The sequence below is a fragment of the Galeopterus variegatus genome, unplaced genomic scaffold (genome assembly GCF_000696425.1).
Source record: "Galeopterus variegatus unplaced genomic scaffold, G_variegatus-3.0.2 Scaffold5092, whole genome shotgun sequence".
NCBI classification, from domain to species: Eukaryota; Metazoa; Chordata; class Mammalia; order Dermoptera; family Cynocephalidae; genus Galeopterus; species Galeopterus variegatus.
Window position 1 is genome coordinate 121,916 of NW_007731203.1, and position 17,561 is coordinate 139,476.

Consider the following 17,561-nt stretch of genomic DNA (forward strand, 5'->3'; position numbering starts at 1 on the left):
GAAGGAAAGAAAGAAAAAGAAGGAAGAAAGAAACAACAATTACAATAATTACTTGAACTTTCAAAAGGAGAATAACAGATCTGAGGCCACCAGATGTGGGCAAGCAGCCAGGGAGGGATTAGGGAGAAAAAAAAAAAGAGGCCTAGTTCTCACACTTTTATTCAAGTAAACAAATTCAAAGATAGTATATTTTCATTTCAGAAACTTTTCAAAGTAACTCCATAAATATTTTAAGTGAAAATTTAAATAATGAATAAAAACTATCCAACTGAAGTTGAAAAAAAAATGAAAAGACTGCTTATAATTCTTTTTTTTAAAGTTTGTAATGGTAGACCATAGTTGGCTTTTGTTTTCTCGTTTTCCTTTTCATCCTTGCTTGGCCAGTTAAAAAACTGACATACTATGCAGCCCCAAACATGCTGTTTGGAAACTTTATTAATGTTTGAAATTCAAAAGTCTGAGAATCAGATCCCTTTCCTTTGCCTACAAATCTGTTCTCTTCTTCAACATTGGCCCGTTTTGTTTTCTCTCTTGTCCACTATTCTTCAGACATAAAAGCCCTTTTTCATTTCTTGCTCCAGTGCCTTTACATATGCTGCTCCTACTGTCTGAAAAATTTTTTTCTCATAATTGACATCTTCTCAGCAATAAGGTCTTAGCGTAAACATCCCCCTAGCACAGAGTGCTGCCCTAACCACTTTATCCATCCCCTTGACCCAGTTTTTAATTATACATAATTTGTATTTATTTATTTATTTATTTAAATTTATCATTATACAATGTAGTTGATTTTTGTGATCCTTTACCAATTCCTCCCTTTCCCCACTTCCTCTACCCCTTTCCCACTCCCATCAACATCACATCCGTTCTCTTCTCTTAACAAGTTCAAGAAATTATTGTGATTGTTGTGTCTTTTTTTTCTATTTGTTTATTTATTTATTTATTTTTGTTAGCTCCCACATATAAGTGAGGACATGTGGTATTTCTCTTTCTGTCTGAATTATTTCACTTAACATAATTTTCTCTAAACTCATCCCTGTTGCTGCGAATGGTACTATTTCATTCTGTTTTATAGCAGACTGGTATTCCATGGCATAGATATACCATATTTTCCTCATCCACTCATCCGATGATGGGCATTTAGGCTGATTCCAACTTGTGGATATTGTAAATAGAGCTGCAATAAACATGGGAGTGCCGGTATCCCTGTAACATGATGATTTCTATTCCTTTGGATATATACCCAGCAGTGGGATAGCTGGGTCACATGGCAGTTCTATCTGAAGTTGTTTGAGGAATCTCCACACCATTTTCCATAGTGGCTGCACCATTTTACAGACCCAGCAACAGTGTAGGGAGAGTTCCCCTTCCTCTGCATCCTCACCAGCATTTGTTATTCCCGGTCTTTTGGATATTAGCCATCCTAACTGGGGTGAGATGATATCTCAATGTGGTTTTGATTTGCATTTCCGGATGCTGAGTGATGTTGAGCATTTCTTCATGTGTCTGTTGGCCATTCGTATATATCTTCCTTTGAGAAATGCCTATTCAGCTCCTTTGCCCATTTTTTAATCAGGTTACTTGTTTATAATTTGATTGCTTACTTGTTAAGTGTTTGTCTCCTTGGACTGAAAGAACCATGTGGGCAGTATCTGTGTTAGTTTAATTTGCTAGCGTTGAACTCCTTACCCACATCAAGGGCATAAAATGGGTCTGAAGCTAGAGACTTAGAGGAAAGACTTCTGAAGACTTCATTGAGAAAGCTATGCTATGAGCCCCAGTCTCACTCTGCTCCAACAAGAAGGAGAAGGGACAAGCTGCTAAACCCAAATCAAGGAAAGACACGTTAGGGACATCAGTTGAAGAGGTCGATATGTATTTCTTACAGTTGGTCAGTGTGTAATTTACACCTGAGAATTTTAAGGGCTGACAGACCAGCTGCAGTGGCCCATGTAAGCAGAGTAGGTGTTGCTGCACTGGCTTCCTGAAACTTCCAGAGTATGGTTAGCAAAGTTCACATAAGGGCCTCCCGGGAACCAGATGTGGGCGCATGCATGAGACAGCCACCATGGGGTCATCTCAGGAATTACCAGGGCAGGCATTGAGGGCTGAGTACGTGTAAACCAGAAGCTGGGAGTTGGCCTAGCTGTCCCAGAACTGAGGAAAGAGCAGTATTACCAAGACAAAGCATTTCAAATAGTGCATATCAAGGAAATGGGTGGCAAGAGATCCCAAAGGATTTGGGAGGGCAGGAGCAGCATCTTAGGAAAATCCATTGAAGTGCTCTCAATAGCAAGCTTTAAACACCAGCCCAACCAGAAAGCCCAGCACCTGTGCCCAACCGTGAAGTCAAGTAAGACCTGTCCTGCCTCTCTTTTCTCTCTTGCTCAAATCTCCCTTTCTGGGTTGTAGAAAAGACAGAAGAAGCTGAGCAACTGCTCTTCCTGACCTGCAGCATTTTCACCATCAACAGACCCCAGTTGGGAAAGAGAAGACATAAATTCACACTCACTGTGAGATGTATCACTTGGCAAAATTAGATTCCAAGCAAAATCAAAGTAGTTTTAAAAATTAATCAAATAATAAATGAATACGTAAGCATTTTGTTTGTATTGACAACAGGATGAGAGTGGTCATTCATGGTCCTTAATACATTCCTCTAAAATCTTTTTAACAAGCACAAGTATACACTACTAAAAAAAAGACAAATGCAAATAAATAAACCCCACTCCTTTCCCACTCTCACTCTACCATTAATTGCAAATTATTCCAACTCCTCAGACTTGGAGGTTAGAGAGAGGTGCCAAAGTCCTGCCTTCCCCACTCCAGTTTCCAGGCTGGAAACCTCTTCCTCCAGTGACTGGCCAGGAGTGGGAAAGATCTGATCCTCTGAATAGGAGGCCCCTCTCCTTCTCTTGCCCACAGGGATCTGACCTTCCTATTGCCGGCCTCAGCAGGATAACACTCAGCCGTATCCCACTACAACACGTATCCCCAACATTCTTCCACACAGCATGACACAGGCAGCAGGGCCTTTATTTCCCCACTAACATGAAAACATGGGGAAGCAGGCATACCACTTTGTCTTTGCAAGACCAATCCCTGCATTTGGCTCTACCGCTTTACTATAAGAAGGTTCGATGAGCTGAGCTAGACCTCGCCCTGGGGTGATCCTGGGGTGATGCTGCTGCAGTGCTCCAGCAGTCTTCCCATGCCTTCCTGGGGTGGACGAAGAGCCTCCGTCTCAAAGGCCACATGTACAACCTCTCACTTGCCCTGCTCTGCACTGTCTCAAGGAAACTGGAGGACATGCTTGGTCACTGGTTAGTTTGTCATAAAACAGCAACCTCGATGAAATACAAACTAGAGCCCAAATATGTTCTCCTTGCATTTCTGCTCTATCCCTTGAGGCTAATGAACCGAAGTCAATTTACTCTCTCACCTTCCAACATCCCAAACCAGAAGATGGCTGCCGTGATCGTGGAGTCTCCTTTGTCCAGGACCAGCGTGTCAGGTCCCGTCAGCCCGGCTCTCTGTCTTACCTGAGAGCTGAAGTAAAATCCTTGGCTGGGATTGAAACTGCCCCGTGAAGAATGACCTCAAATTGTCTCAAAGGCAATGATAAGTGCAGGCTTGTTGCAAACTTATGGGTTTTTTTTTAATAGGCTTATCTTACATTTTAGCAAATATTACTTAATACAAACACATCTAAGATGTGAAAACAGAACTTACATTACCATCTTTATCAATGGGTTGCTCAGAGTAACTGAACAGGAAATGAATTAAAACCGCAGTAACTCAAGAGCAGAACCCAGAAGACTTGGTCTCTTACCCCAAGTCTTCTGACAACTTTGGGCCAGGGACTTAATGTGCCCAGCTTCTCCTTCCTCAAAGCCCAAAGTGTCTCAGGCCTCTGGCTCCTACGAGCTGAGAGCCTCATGTGGATGGGGTATGGCCACACCCACAAAAACAGGACCATTACTATTCATATATGGTAACGTGGGGTTGACTAATATTTAGACATAACAGAGGTTACACCACCATCATAGGATGGTCCAAAGCCTGGTCAAGTTGACTGCCTCCCCACCCACCCAGAGGACTGACTCATCCTACACAGAGAAAGTAAAGCCACCGCTGACCTCCCAGCCAAGCATCTCCGTAGAGAATAGGATGCTCCTCCCCCGCAGGTCCGGGAGCAGTCACTCCAGTTGCCCCAGGCATCCCAGTTGCCATCTTCCTCTTCATCTGAATGAGTGTTTCTTGAGGTCTAGATGTGAAAAAATGCAATAAATTATAGACAAGTGTGGAATAAATATCCCAAAGCTTGCTCACAGTTATACCAGAGTCGTCTTCTAAGCTCTTTACAAAGAAGAAAATTGCCTTAAAATGCTTTGTTTTGGAATGGCTGCACTAAAAAAACCACTTAAGAGAGGCTTATATAAAAATTATTTGGCACCTGTTTGCCTTTCCACCTGAAGAAGGTTTTGTCCAAATGGCTTCTAAGCTCAGTTTCATACCTGAAATTTTATCATTCCTAAATTTAAATAAATTACCTAAATACCAATTTCTTTTTATTATTATTCTGTCTTCTAACTTACATAGCAATGCCCCAGCTTGTATCTGAGAAGTGATCACCATTGAAATTCTGACTTGCTTGTCCATCAGGAAGACAGGTAGTAACTTGCAAGAAGCCTTCTTCCATGAGGATATGTGGAACCTCCCCAGAGAGGCTCCATCCCAGGAAAATAAAGTCAGATGGACAAGCTTGGCTAAGTTATAAATCTTTTGGGGTCCAAGAAAATAGGGAAGGGTCAATTATGAGTAGAGTTTGGTTTCATTTGTCTCCTGGACTTGCCACCACTAACATATCAGGACACTCTAGAGAAGACAGGAGACAGGGAGGTACAGTGAAAAATATATAGATAGCTGTAAATACAGATGTGAAAAGAAATGAAGCTTATTACTTAAAGTTACAAAAGTTTACTAAGGGACCTAAGTAGACTTGAGTAAACGGAGAAACCACCATAGTCCCAAAAGGGTAGACTCAGCACTGTAGAATGGTAATTGTCTTTAAATTAATCTACAAATTAACAGCAATTCCAATCAAAACCCCCAAAAGGAAAGTTTTGGAGACCCAACAAATGATTCTAAAATTCATCTAGTGGAGTATAAGTTCATCCAACGAAAAACCATTAAACTAAGAGAGAGATCTGTAGGAAAGACCTTCGAAAGTGCAATGAAGAAATAATAAAGCAGAGAGGGGGTTTCCCAATAATTTTCACTCAAGTCTCACCAGTCCGCGGGTTTTATGGCTTCTTGCCAGTCTACCTATTTACAGCACAGTAAGCGGTGCTACTAGAGGCAATATTTCAGTAACAGTGAAGTGAAAGGAAAGGATAAATATCTGGCGACTGATCAAATCTGTCATCAGGAATAGGGGCTAATTAAACCCACACTATTTACTGTTCTAATTAGACCACTGTTCAGTTCAATGTTCTACACTAAACGTCACCAAACATAACTGCATCCTGCCTATAACATAATATAAAGTCTTAATTCATAAAAAATACAATAAGCAGTTTAATACATTCATCTTGACATTTAGGTTAGGTAAGTCCAAATCATTTAGGCAAATGTTTAAAATATACACAGCTGAAACTGATTTTTTCCTTTTGTCACTTGATATACTGATAGGTTGAATGCGAAAAGTTGAAAAACATCATCATATTTATTTTTAAATGAAAGTTGAGAGTTCTTTGCAATATTGTTTTAATTTGTTTTTATTCCCTCTATCCCATCTGTTCAGTTTATAGTTAAAATCAGGTTTCTTTCCATAACTTCTCCACCTTTACTTACAGGAAAAAAAAAAAAAAAAAAGGAATCGATTCTAAAACAACTAAAATAGACATGTTATAAATGCAAGTATTTAGTTTCTCTGTTTGGATTGGTAAGACATTTTTCCCTTAAGAAAATAGAGAGAAAATGGCATCTCAAGAGGGATCCTTGAGTTCTTCTCCTCTCCTTGGCTAGGAAGAGGATGGTTGGACTTTGATTTGAAGCCCCAATGCCGTTTTCTCTCCAGCAACCCTCCCTCCCTTTTCATGTATTCTTCCTTACCCAAAGAGTAGCAATAATATCCCAGATTTCTACCCAGTTCTCCTCTGCCCTTTGATCCTAGCAGAATGATGGTAACACAAATATTCAGAAAGAACTCGGTCGAAGCAGAATGAAGTGCCACCAGGGTCATTTCTGAAAGTGTATGCTTGTGTATTCTTCCCTATAGTGAAACAGAACCTGCTTCCCTGGAATTCCCATCCCTCCAGAACAACGAACAGGGAATTTCAATCCTCCTCTGTGGAAGAGCCCTTCTCAAGCTTTCTCAAAGCCTCCAAGATCTGGCTAATACCCCAGTGCCTTTTACTCTCCCAGCTCTTTCACAACTATGTTCTTTCGCTCTCTGCACACACTTAAGATTGCACATTTTTAATCTTAAAATGTAATGTCCAGAATACAACACTGTTTCTGAGAAGAACAGAGGCCATACATTGTCCCCATGATCCAGGTTTCTTTTTATGAAACCTAAGTTTCCTCCCTCCCTCCCTTCCTTCCTCCTTTCTTTCCCTCCTTTCTTCCTTTTTCAGCCACACCATTTATTGGAACTTGCTACGGACGCAGTATCACATAACGGTTAAAAGCTGTTTGACTCGGGGTAAGTTTCTTAACCTTTCTAAAACTCATCTATCAAATGGAGATAATAATCTTTGCCCAAACAGGATTTAAACAAAATAACACATATAAAGTAAATCACACAGCATCTCCATCAGTGTAGTTGGTGAATGTCTCAATAAGTGTAAGTTACTGTTCTTCTTCAAAATAATGTCTTTTGCAAAACAACGACGGTGGAGCCAGCTCTCTCCCATTTGACTTAACATTAATCACTACTGAATTTCTTCTTGTTGGTTTTGGCCCAGAATATCAGGCTGTTGAGATCTGTCTGAAGCCTGATCCTGTCACCCCATCCATGAGCCACTTTGCTCAGCTCTGCAGCTTCCATGTCTTCACCCAAGTCGCTGATAAGCGTGCTGGACATGGCTCCGTAATCTTACAGAATTCCATGAAAGCATTTTTCTGTTTTTTTAAAGTAGTAAGCCAGCCATAATGCCAAGTAAGCAGCCAAGTAATCAGACTTGGAATCTGTGAACATAGTTTAATGTTACAATAAAAATACAAAATAATACCAACCGCTATCATCAAATGTCAGGAGGCAGAAAGGGCTGTGGGGAGGGAGAAATCAGCCACGAGGAGGAACTGGATCAGGCAGGATGAAGTCTGTATTTTGGGGCTGCATGGTGGTGGTGAGCCTCTTAAGAGAGGTATGTAGCAGCCCCACTTTAGCCAGCCCGAGCTCTGAAATCTAGTGACAATAAAAGATAGCTAACTGATATCAGCTCAATCTTGGCCTAATGGTAACCCAGAAGAGGCAACCTCTATGTTTATCCGTTGGGTACCACTGCTTCCAATTCCCCCTTTTCAAACATCTCTTTAAGCTATCTTAAGTAATTATTTAAATTTGATGTTATTACTACTTTATAAGGTAACCTGTTATCTGAACCCAATCCAAGTGTTGTTATCTGAACTCAATCCAAGTGTGATTCAGCCAACATCTTATCACTCTGTGACCTTGCCTGGAGGCCAGACTAGGAGGCAGAGCCTAAAGGCAGACCTGAAGAATTTTGTCCTACACAGAGTGAGTATTGTATGCTAGTTCTTTTCCTGCCTTCTCTCTAACCTCCTCAGCAAGCCCCATTCTACAGCTCAACAACTGTAGCTTTGACATCCACGTGTGTCCAAGGCATGGGGGAGTCCTGGCAGAAGCCCTTTCTGTCTTACCCCAGACAAAGCCTGCATTTTCCTTATGGACATCTGCGTGTTTTCTTCCCTGATTCTCAACTTCCCTTCATGACCAGGAATCCAGTCAAATCAGCAGCCGAGCTATCATCACTCAGAGTTAGCATTTCGCATCTTGGATCAAATACATCTGCTGCTGAGATCCGCTTGACCACAGCATTCCTTCGATATCTCAATGAAGTCTTTCACTTTATGTCCCCTCTCTATTGCAAGCAGAGCTACGTTTCTGCTTTTCAAAAGTATTTCATTTGATCTCGGTGATTTCATGAAGAATGCATGTTCCGGACCAACGTTCACAAACTCAGATGTTTTTATTCACGTTCTCACACAGACACATACCAAGGGCTTGCTAAATCAAAGCTCTGTGCTTGGTGTCTGGGGAGGACGGGTGTGGCTATGACCCCCAAGTAGCTCACAAGTCAGTGAGCAGCAGGTGACAGAGGCAAAGGGGTGTGATGAGACTGTCAATCCTTAGTTGTGGAGAGCAACAGACACTAGGGACACAGAGAGGAGACGCTGAAACGGGAGCAATTTCTACCGTGGTTCGGAGAGCTGGGACACATACATTCCATGGAACAAACCAGTTCCGCTGGGACCATGGGCAGAGCCCATCAATGACTCTCAAATGACAGGTTACATGTGACCTCTTATATTTTTCTCATCTCTATTTTCTAATTGTGATGGAATTACAAACACTTTTAATTTTTTTCTCTTTGCTCATCTATATTTTCTTTTTTTTTTTTTCCTTTTTGTCTTTTTTCGTGACCGGCAACGGATCGCAACCCTCAGTGTTGCGCCCGTACCGGACCGGGACCGGCAACGGGATCGCAACCCTCGGTGTTGCTCCTGCACCTCGCTCAGCCAGTGAGGGGCCGGTCTGTATGTGGGATCCAAACCCTTGGCGGGAGCGCCGCCATGCTTCCCAAGCGGCGCACTGTAGCAGTGCGCCACCAGGCCGGCCCTGCTCATCTATATTTTCTAATGTCATACAATGAACTTGTATAGTTTGTGCAACAAAACACTCAATAAAAGTTCATTTTTTTAAGAGAAAAAAATAAACACTAAAGGGAAACGTATGAAAACACATCCCAAGAAACAATATGTACTGTGTGCCATTTGTTTAAAACTAACAGGCTTAAAGATCTGTTAGGAAATCATATTTTTCTAAGTAAAGGTCTAGCTAGGGAATATGTTGGATGAAAAATTACAAAAAGATACTGTTTACTGATTATATAATGAACTGGTAAAGGCCAAGAATATTATAGGAGTAAGTGTGTTCACAATCTCATAACGACCAGAGTACTGCTTGCCTTTCTTGGATCTCCATGCATAAATCAAATCATAAAATACTTTCCTGTCAAGTCCCTAAATCTATGACTTATAATAAATAGTACAGTTCAACTACTCTTGCTAAAACATTAGTAATTAAACACAGATTTCACATATAAGGTCACTTATTGGAAATGCTATATTAACAGCTCCATATTAAAAACAACCCAAAATAAAATGAGTTCCACTGGGATATTACTTCCCAGACATCAAATAAATGTTCATTCCAATGTTACCACAAAGGTTATTTAAGGAGATCTCAAACAACCCTGATTTTGTTAACAGTAAATACATACTTTCTGGTTAATACTACCATAAGGTCTGTAACAACAAAAATTTAGAAATATGAATTGGGTGAATGACATAAAAATGTCACTCAAGCTGTCACACAGACTCAACAATTCAGTTCAACCAGGATATATTAAATACTAATATATCTAAGGCTGTGTGCTGAGAAACACACCACACCCCTGCCTCTCACATCTCCCTTCTCCAGTCCATTCTATCTTCTACTGAAAAAGATATATATCCACAACTCATGACCCTGATAGTCAATGACCTCTGGGATTTGGTCTACTCTTTCCTAGACAGTTATTCTGCCACCTTTAAAGCCCTTCACAAATTCCTCAGGACACTTGTCCTGCAGCTCTAGGTTCTCTGCGCCTTACCCTGTTCATTTTCCAGCTCCATCTCTTGCAGGTCCAGCTCACACCATATCCCATACTCCAAGCACACCATGTTTCTCATTACTCCCCAAACTTAAACACATTTGCGAAGTCCTGCTTGAGGAGCACTGTAAAAACACGCTATTCACTCAGGTGTGGACAGGGTACAGGGAGACCACGAGGGCTGGCGTAGCACTCGGGCTGGTACCAGCTAGACTGTGAATCTGGCGATGCTCATGGTCTGCTCGAGCCCTGCCTGCTAGGTGGGGCAAGGGCAGGCAGAGGCTGTGTTTACAGAGCCGCCTGAGAGGAGCTAAGATCAATAATGACAACCCACAGCCACCCACAAACAGACAGCTGGGGAAAGAAACACACCTCTCTCCAATCCCATTAGCCAGGAGCCAGAGGGCGAGGGAGACATTGATGCCGTGCACACAGGTCAGCCTCCAGGTGGGTGCAGCATGGGGTGGGGAAGGGTGGAGAGTGGATCTGGAGGGACGACCAGAGTACTGCTTGCCTTTCTTGGATCTCCATGCATAAATCAAATCATAAAATACTTTCCTGTCAAGTCCCTAAATCTATGACTTATAATAAATAGTACAGTTCAACTACTCTTGCTAAAACATTAGTAATTAAACACAGATTTCACATATAAGGTCACTTATTGGAAATGCTATATTAACAGCTCCATATTAAAAACAACCCAAAATAAAATGAGTTCCACTGGGATATTACTTCCCAGACATCAAATAAATGTTCATTCCAATGTTACCACAAAGGTTATTTAAGGAGATCTCAAACAACCCTGATTTTGTTAACAGTAAATACATACTTTCTGGTTAATACTACCATAAGGTCTGTAACAACAAAAATTTAGAAATATGAATTGGGTGAATGACATAAAAATGTCACTCAAGCTGTCACACAGACTCAACAATTCAGTTCAACCAGGATATATTAAATACTAATATATCTAAGGCTGTGTGCTGAGAAACACACCACACCCCTGCCTCTCACATCTCCCTTCTCTAGTCCATTCTATCTTCTACTGAAAAAGATATATATCCACAACTCATGACCCTGATAGTCAATGACCTCTGGGATTTGGTCTACTCTTTCCTAGACAGTTATTCTGCCACCTTTAAAGCCCTTCACGAATTCCTCAGGACACTTGTCCTGCAGCTCTAGGTTCTCTGCGCCTTACCCTGTTCATTTTCCAGCTCCATCTCTTGCAGGTCCAGCTCACCATATCCCACACTCCAAGCACATCATGTTTCTCGTTATTCCCCAAACATAAACACATTTGCCAAGTCCTGCTTGAGGAGCACTGTAAAAACACGCTATTCACTCAGGTGTGGACAGGGTACAGGGAGACCATGAGGGCTGGCGTAGCACTCGGGCTGGTACGGGCTAGACTGTGAATCTGGCGATGCTCATGGTCTGCTCGAGCCCTGCCTGCTAGGTGGGGCAAGGGCAGGCAGAGGCTGTGTTTACAGAGCCGCCTGAGAGGAGCTAAGATCAATAATGACAACCCACAGCCACCCACAAACAGACAGCTGGGGAAAGAAACACACCTCTCTCCAATCCCATTAGCCAGGAGCCAGAGGGCGAGGGAGACATTGATGCCGTGCATACAGGTCAGCCTCCAGGTGGGTGCAGCATGGGGTAGGGAAGGGTGGAGAGTGGATCTGGAGGGCCAGGAGAGGCTTTCCAGCACAGTAACTTATTGACTTACTGGAACATTTTTAAGCAGAGGAGTGACTTTTGCAGATTGTATTTTGGAAAAATTACTCTGGCAGGAGTGTGGGAAAAGATTGAGGGAGCAGAGCCTCACATCAGAGAGCACAGCTAGAAGGCCACTGACATAGTGCAGAGAAGAGACAAGAGCCTGGACTAGATACTACCAGTGTCTGGAAGAGGAAGGCACTAGAATCAAAAGGACCTGGCAGGTGACAATGTGCTGGGAGAAAGGAGGTGCTATGATGACACCCAGGCTTCCACATGAAGTGATTTGTGGCAAATGTCGATCTCATTCAGGTCTCACAGCCATCCTCAACCCCACCCTGGAGGAGGGATTCTCAGTGCCCTTTCAGCACAGAATGAGAACAGTGCCCTCCATAATGATAACAGAAGCTAACTACTGGTGACTCCCATGAGGAACCTGGCCTGCAGGTTTGATCTAATTAACTATGATGGTATATTTTACCAAATAAGCAATAAAAAAAAAAAGAAAGAAAAAGAAAAAAAGAATTATTTGCTAAGATTTAAACATAAGGATATTTCACTTAAAAATCTAAATTTCTGACTTCTCAGGAAAATAAAAGAGGAAATCAAAATAGGATTCACATCACAGCATAGGAGTAAGTAAAACTAACAATGGCTCTTTAATTTTTAAAAGGTATGTGTCCTCCCGTTTGTGCAGACCCCAGCCAGCCATTAAGAGGATTCATATCATCTGCCTGGCCCCTGGGAGCCAAACTGGGAGCTTACTGGTGACAAATGACTGACAGTTTGGAAGCAAATCATTAGATGTGTGCATTTATAACTGATGTCAGATTCTTCATAGTCCTGCTACAGAACAGCATTATTTTCCAGAGAGTGAGAAACATACACACAACGTGTAACTTAAAAATAGAACAAAATAAAAGGCACTTGGTTGTTGCTACGATCTGAATGTGTTCCCCCAAAATTCACATATTGAAACCTAATTGCCAATGTGATAGTATTAAGAGCAGGGCCTTTAGGAGGTGATTAAGTCATGAGGACAGAGCCCTCCTGGATGGGATTAGGTCCCTTATAAAGGGCTTGAGGAAATGGGTTTGTTCTCTTCTGCCCTTCCGCCATGTGAGGACACAGTGTTTGTCCCCTCCAGAGGTCACAGCAACAGGGCACCATCTTGGAAGCAGAGAGAGCAGCCCTCATCTGACACCAAACCTGACAGTGCCTTGAATGTGGACTTCCCAGCCTCCAGATCTATGAGAAAATAAATTCCTCTTCTTTATAAATTACCCACTCTCCAGTACTTTGTTATAGCAGCACAAATGGACTAAGACAGCATCTTCACTGCACATTCAGATCAGCAGTGTGGACACAGAAGCAAGGTATAAGAAGTTATTCCACGATGCCCAGTGTCTAAAACCTACTCCCTCTGCCCATATGGACTTCGGGGTATTTCGGTTATAAGATATTAGTATATTTAAGAAGCTCAAATAAAAATTCCCCGAGTGTAGACAAATCATGTTCTGGAAAGCACCTATGCTGACACCAACACATGGGATACCATGGACCCTTGGGGAGCCTATTTCAGAAATCACCTGGGCCACCTCCCCAGTAACAACCCCCACACAAACCAACATCATGCATGAGATTATCTAGGTTATCTTTTCCCTATGAATGCAATGTTCAGAGCTACTGGACAAATAGCTTGTTCTTTTCTAAGAATCATAACCAGGTCCTCTCAGATACTAGCAACAGACACAAAAATGTTCAAATACATTAAGAGTTTTGTTTTAGTTTGACTTTATTTTTGTTAAATAAATTCTTAAACATAAGGATACTTCACATGAAGAAAGATTTAATAGAATATTACCTGTACTACTTGGGTACCTCGTCATGAAGCATCAGGCAAGACTGAAGAGAAATAACTATATGTTGCCAAATTTAAAAGTATGATAAAGAGGTGGGATAGGTAATATAGGCCAACCATCCCACTAAGTACAACTAGAAAAGCAAAAATGTCCTCCATGAATGAAACTGACATAAAGACAAAAATAAGAGAATTCATCATCAGCAGACCAGTCTTAAAGGAAATATTTAGGGTATTTTTAAAATTAAAGGAAGCTTGGAGATGAAGAAATGAAGAACAAAATAAGAATGGTAAACATGTGGGTAAATCTAAATGAAGATGACTGTGTAAACTGCAATTATAATGGCTGGTGGGGTTTAAAATATTTATATGGAGTTAATATACATGACAGCAACTGCATATGAGTCAGAAGAGGAATAAATGGCATTAAAGTATCCTAAGATCCTGAGTCATCTAGGAAGAGGACAGAAGGACCAACTAATACTAGACTTTGATAAGTCAAAGATACATGTTTCAAGCTCTAGAGTTATCACTAAAAGAACAGAAAAGGGTGCATGAAATTAACATATATTAACAGATTAACATATATGGGAAAAGATATAAGGAAACATATTTGATCAATACAAAAAAGGCAGAAATGGAGAGAAAAATAGAAGAGATGGATAGATTTAAAAAGACATAGTAAAATGAAAGATTTGAATGCGAACATATCAATAATTACACAAAACCCAAATACGATAAATACATCAATTAAAAGACAAAGATTGTCAGGATGAATTTTAAAAATTTGATTATATTCTGTTTCAGAGACAGTCTTTAAATGTAATGACCAGAATGACTGAAAATATATATATATCGTAAGATTACTAACCATAATAAATGTGGTTTAATTACACTAATCAGACAAAGTAGACTATGATAAAGAGACAAAGAAAGATGCTTCATGAAGTTGAAGTATGAATTCACCAGGATGGAACAAAAATCCTAAAAGTGGATGTACATAATTGCCACAAAATACATAAAGCAAAAACTGACAGAACTATAAAGGGAAATAGAAAAATCCACAATCATGGTGGGAGGATTTAACACAACTCTTTCATTAATTTATCAAAGAGATGAAAAAATCAGTAATGATGCAGGATATTGAAACAATTCAACTACAAATTGAACTAATGTACACATATAACAAGCTACAACCAGTCACTATAGATTATGTGCTCTTTGTGTTTATAAAATGTTTACAGAAAGTGATCATGAACTGGGCTATACAGCAAATTTCAAATTTTCAAAGGATTGAAATCACATAAGTATTTTCTCTGCCCATAAAGCAAATAAGCTAAAAGTCAATAAAAAATAACACTAGGGCCGGCCCGGTGGCGCACTGGAGAGTGTGCCGCTTGGGAGTGCAGCGGTGCTCCCGCCGAGGGTTCGGATCCCATGTGGAGACCGGTTCCTGCTCACTGGCTGAGCGCGGTGCAGGCGCAACACCGAGGGTTGCGATCCCATTGCCGGTCAGTAAAAAAGACAAAAAGGAAAAAAAAAAAAACACTAAAAAAATTCCTAAACATTTGGAAATTAAGAGATATTCTTTTAAATAGCCTATGGGTCAAAAATATTAGAAAATACTCTAAATGAATGAAAGTGAATATATTACATATAAAATTTAAGAAAAAAAACTAAAGCTGGGCTTAAAAGGAAATTTGTGGTTTAAATGTACATATTTAGAAGGAAGCATGTTGTATGTTTAAAAATGCTTAAAATGTCTATCTTTATGTTACCACAGTAAAAAAATTTTTTTAATAAAAAAAGAAAGTTGGAAAAATCATTGATCTCAAACTATTTCAAAACATTAGAAAAATGACAGCAAATGAAACCTAAAGAAAGTACAAGAAGGAAAATAATGAACATGAGAACAGCAATCAAGAAATAGAAAACAAAAATGTAAGCAAAGAGCATCAACAAATCAAAAAAAATCAAAAATCATTATAAAGACTCATAAAATTAATAAATTCCTTGGCAAGACTATTGAAGAAAACTGAGAAAGAAAAGTCACTAAAAATCAATTCCAAGAATGAAACGTAGAACATCACTGCATATTCTGCAGTCCCTAAAATGATGAGGACAGGAGAGAATATCCTTATGCTAATACATTTCAACATTTAGATTCAAGCCCAGCTCCTTTGCCTTGAGGCAGGACAAACTCTGGAGTAATTTACTCTCCAGAGCTCCCGTGTAATTTACTCTGCAGAGCTCCCGCGGGATGACGCAGTGGCTGGGACTCCACCTGAAATCCCATCTTTGCTGTGCTCTTTCTCCTCTCCCCCTTCCCTCTCTGTTTCTCTCACTCCCTCATTGGGTTCCACGGCAAGTACTTCCTGAATAAATCACTTAGACATGAATCCTCACCTCAGGTCTGTTTCTCAGAACCCAACCGAAGAAATGTCTTAAACTACGCGCATATAAAAATATAGATAAAAAAAAAATACTGTGTGACTCAAATATGACAAAATATTAACATTAGTTAATTCTGGGTGTGGGTACACATGAGTTTGTGATACTAGTCTCTGAATTTTTTGTTTTCTGTAATTATTTTTCTAATTAAAACAAAAAAGGGAAGATGTAGATAAGGAGAGTTTCTGAGGCATTCAAGCAGTAAAATCAAATTATCTGCAAGGGGAAAGGTCTGCCTTTTCCACAACAACATCTAACGCCAGAAGACAAGGAAGCAACACCTACAAAATCCTACAAGAAAGAATCATCCAAGAATATTATGCCCTGCTAAGCCATATTCAAGAATAAAGGCATTGCATCAAAATTAAAACTTCAGTGCATCAAAAGACACTATTAACAGAGGGAAAAGGTAATCTACAGAACGGGGAAAAAATATTTGCATATCATACATCTGATAAGGGCTTAGTATCCAGAATATATAAAGAACTCCTACAATTCAACAATAAAAAAAGAAACAGCCCAGTAAAAAATTTGGGCACAGAACCTAGAATAGACATTTCTCCAAAAAAAATATTACAAATGACCAATAAACACATGAAAAGATGCTCAACATCACTAATCATTAGGGAAATGTAAATTAAAACCACAATAAAATACCACTTCACACCCATTAGAATGACTATTGTAAAATAAATAAATAGATAAATAAACACAAATAAACAGGAAAAAAAAGGGTTGGAGAAGATGTGGAGAAATTAGAACACTTGTTCATTGCTGGTGGGAATGTAAAACGGTGCGGCCACTGTGGAAAACTGTATGGTAGTCCCTCATGAAATTAAACATCAAATTACCACATGATCCTGCAATTCCAATTCTGAGTATACCCAAAGAATTGAAAGCAGGAACTCGAACATATTTTTGTACACCCATGTGTATAGCAGCATTATTCACAATAGCCAAAAGGAGGAGACAATCCAAACGTCCATCAAAAAATAGATAAGTAAAATATAGTAGGAGTATATAAATACAGTGGCTTATTATTCAGCTTTAAAAAGGAATGAAATTCTGGCACATGCTACAACTCAGCTGAACCTTGGAGACTTCACTTGCTAAGTGAAATAAGCCAGACACAAAAGGACAAATATTGTATGATTCAACTTATGAAGTACTTAGTCAAATTCACAGAGACAGAAAGTAGAATAGTGGTTGCCAGGGACTGGAAGGAAGAGAGTTATTGTTTATTAGGCATGGGTTTCAGTGATGCAAGATGAAAACAACTTCTGAAGACGGATGATGGTGATGGTTACATAATAATGTGAATGTACTTGACGCTACTAAACTGTACTCTTAAAAATGGTTAAAATGGTAAATTTCATGACATGTATACTTTACTACAATAAAAAAAAAATAAAATGCAGATAATACCAACATTTTCAAAAGTGAAAAACAAAACACCTCAGGAAATGGAGTCTTTCTTTTAAAAAGTTGATGATAGATCCAGCCAGCCAGGAAATGATTCAAAGTTTTAAAAACAGGAGTGTAGAAGTCATGAAAAAGTCATGGTGAGCATTTAATCCATTTAAATATTGAACATAAGTAAACAAAAGGAAAATAAGCATTGT

The 17,561-nt window shown here is 39.9% G+C and overlaps 1 protein-coding gene across 1 annotated transcript in view; it reads right to left on the minus strand.

The window, feature by feature from the left end:
* LOC103604339 (ADAMTS-like protein 3) overlaps positions 1-7,090 on the minus strand; it is a 127,508-nt gene extending 120,418 nt beyond the window's left edge. The window contains exons 1-2 of the mRNA XM_008588898.1: positions 7,031-7,090; positions 4,140-4,267 (exon numbers count right to left, since the gene is read on the minus strand). Coding sequence (XP_008587120.1) covers positions 4,140-4,267; positions 7,031-7,090 — 188 coding nt within the window. The remainder of the gene's footprint in view (positions 1-4,139; positions 4,268-7,030) is intronic.
* Between the last annotated feature and the right edge of the window lie 10,471 nt (positions 7,091-17,561).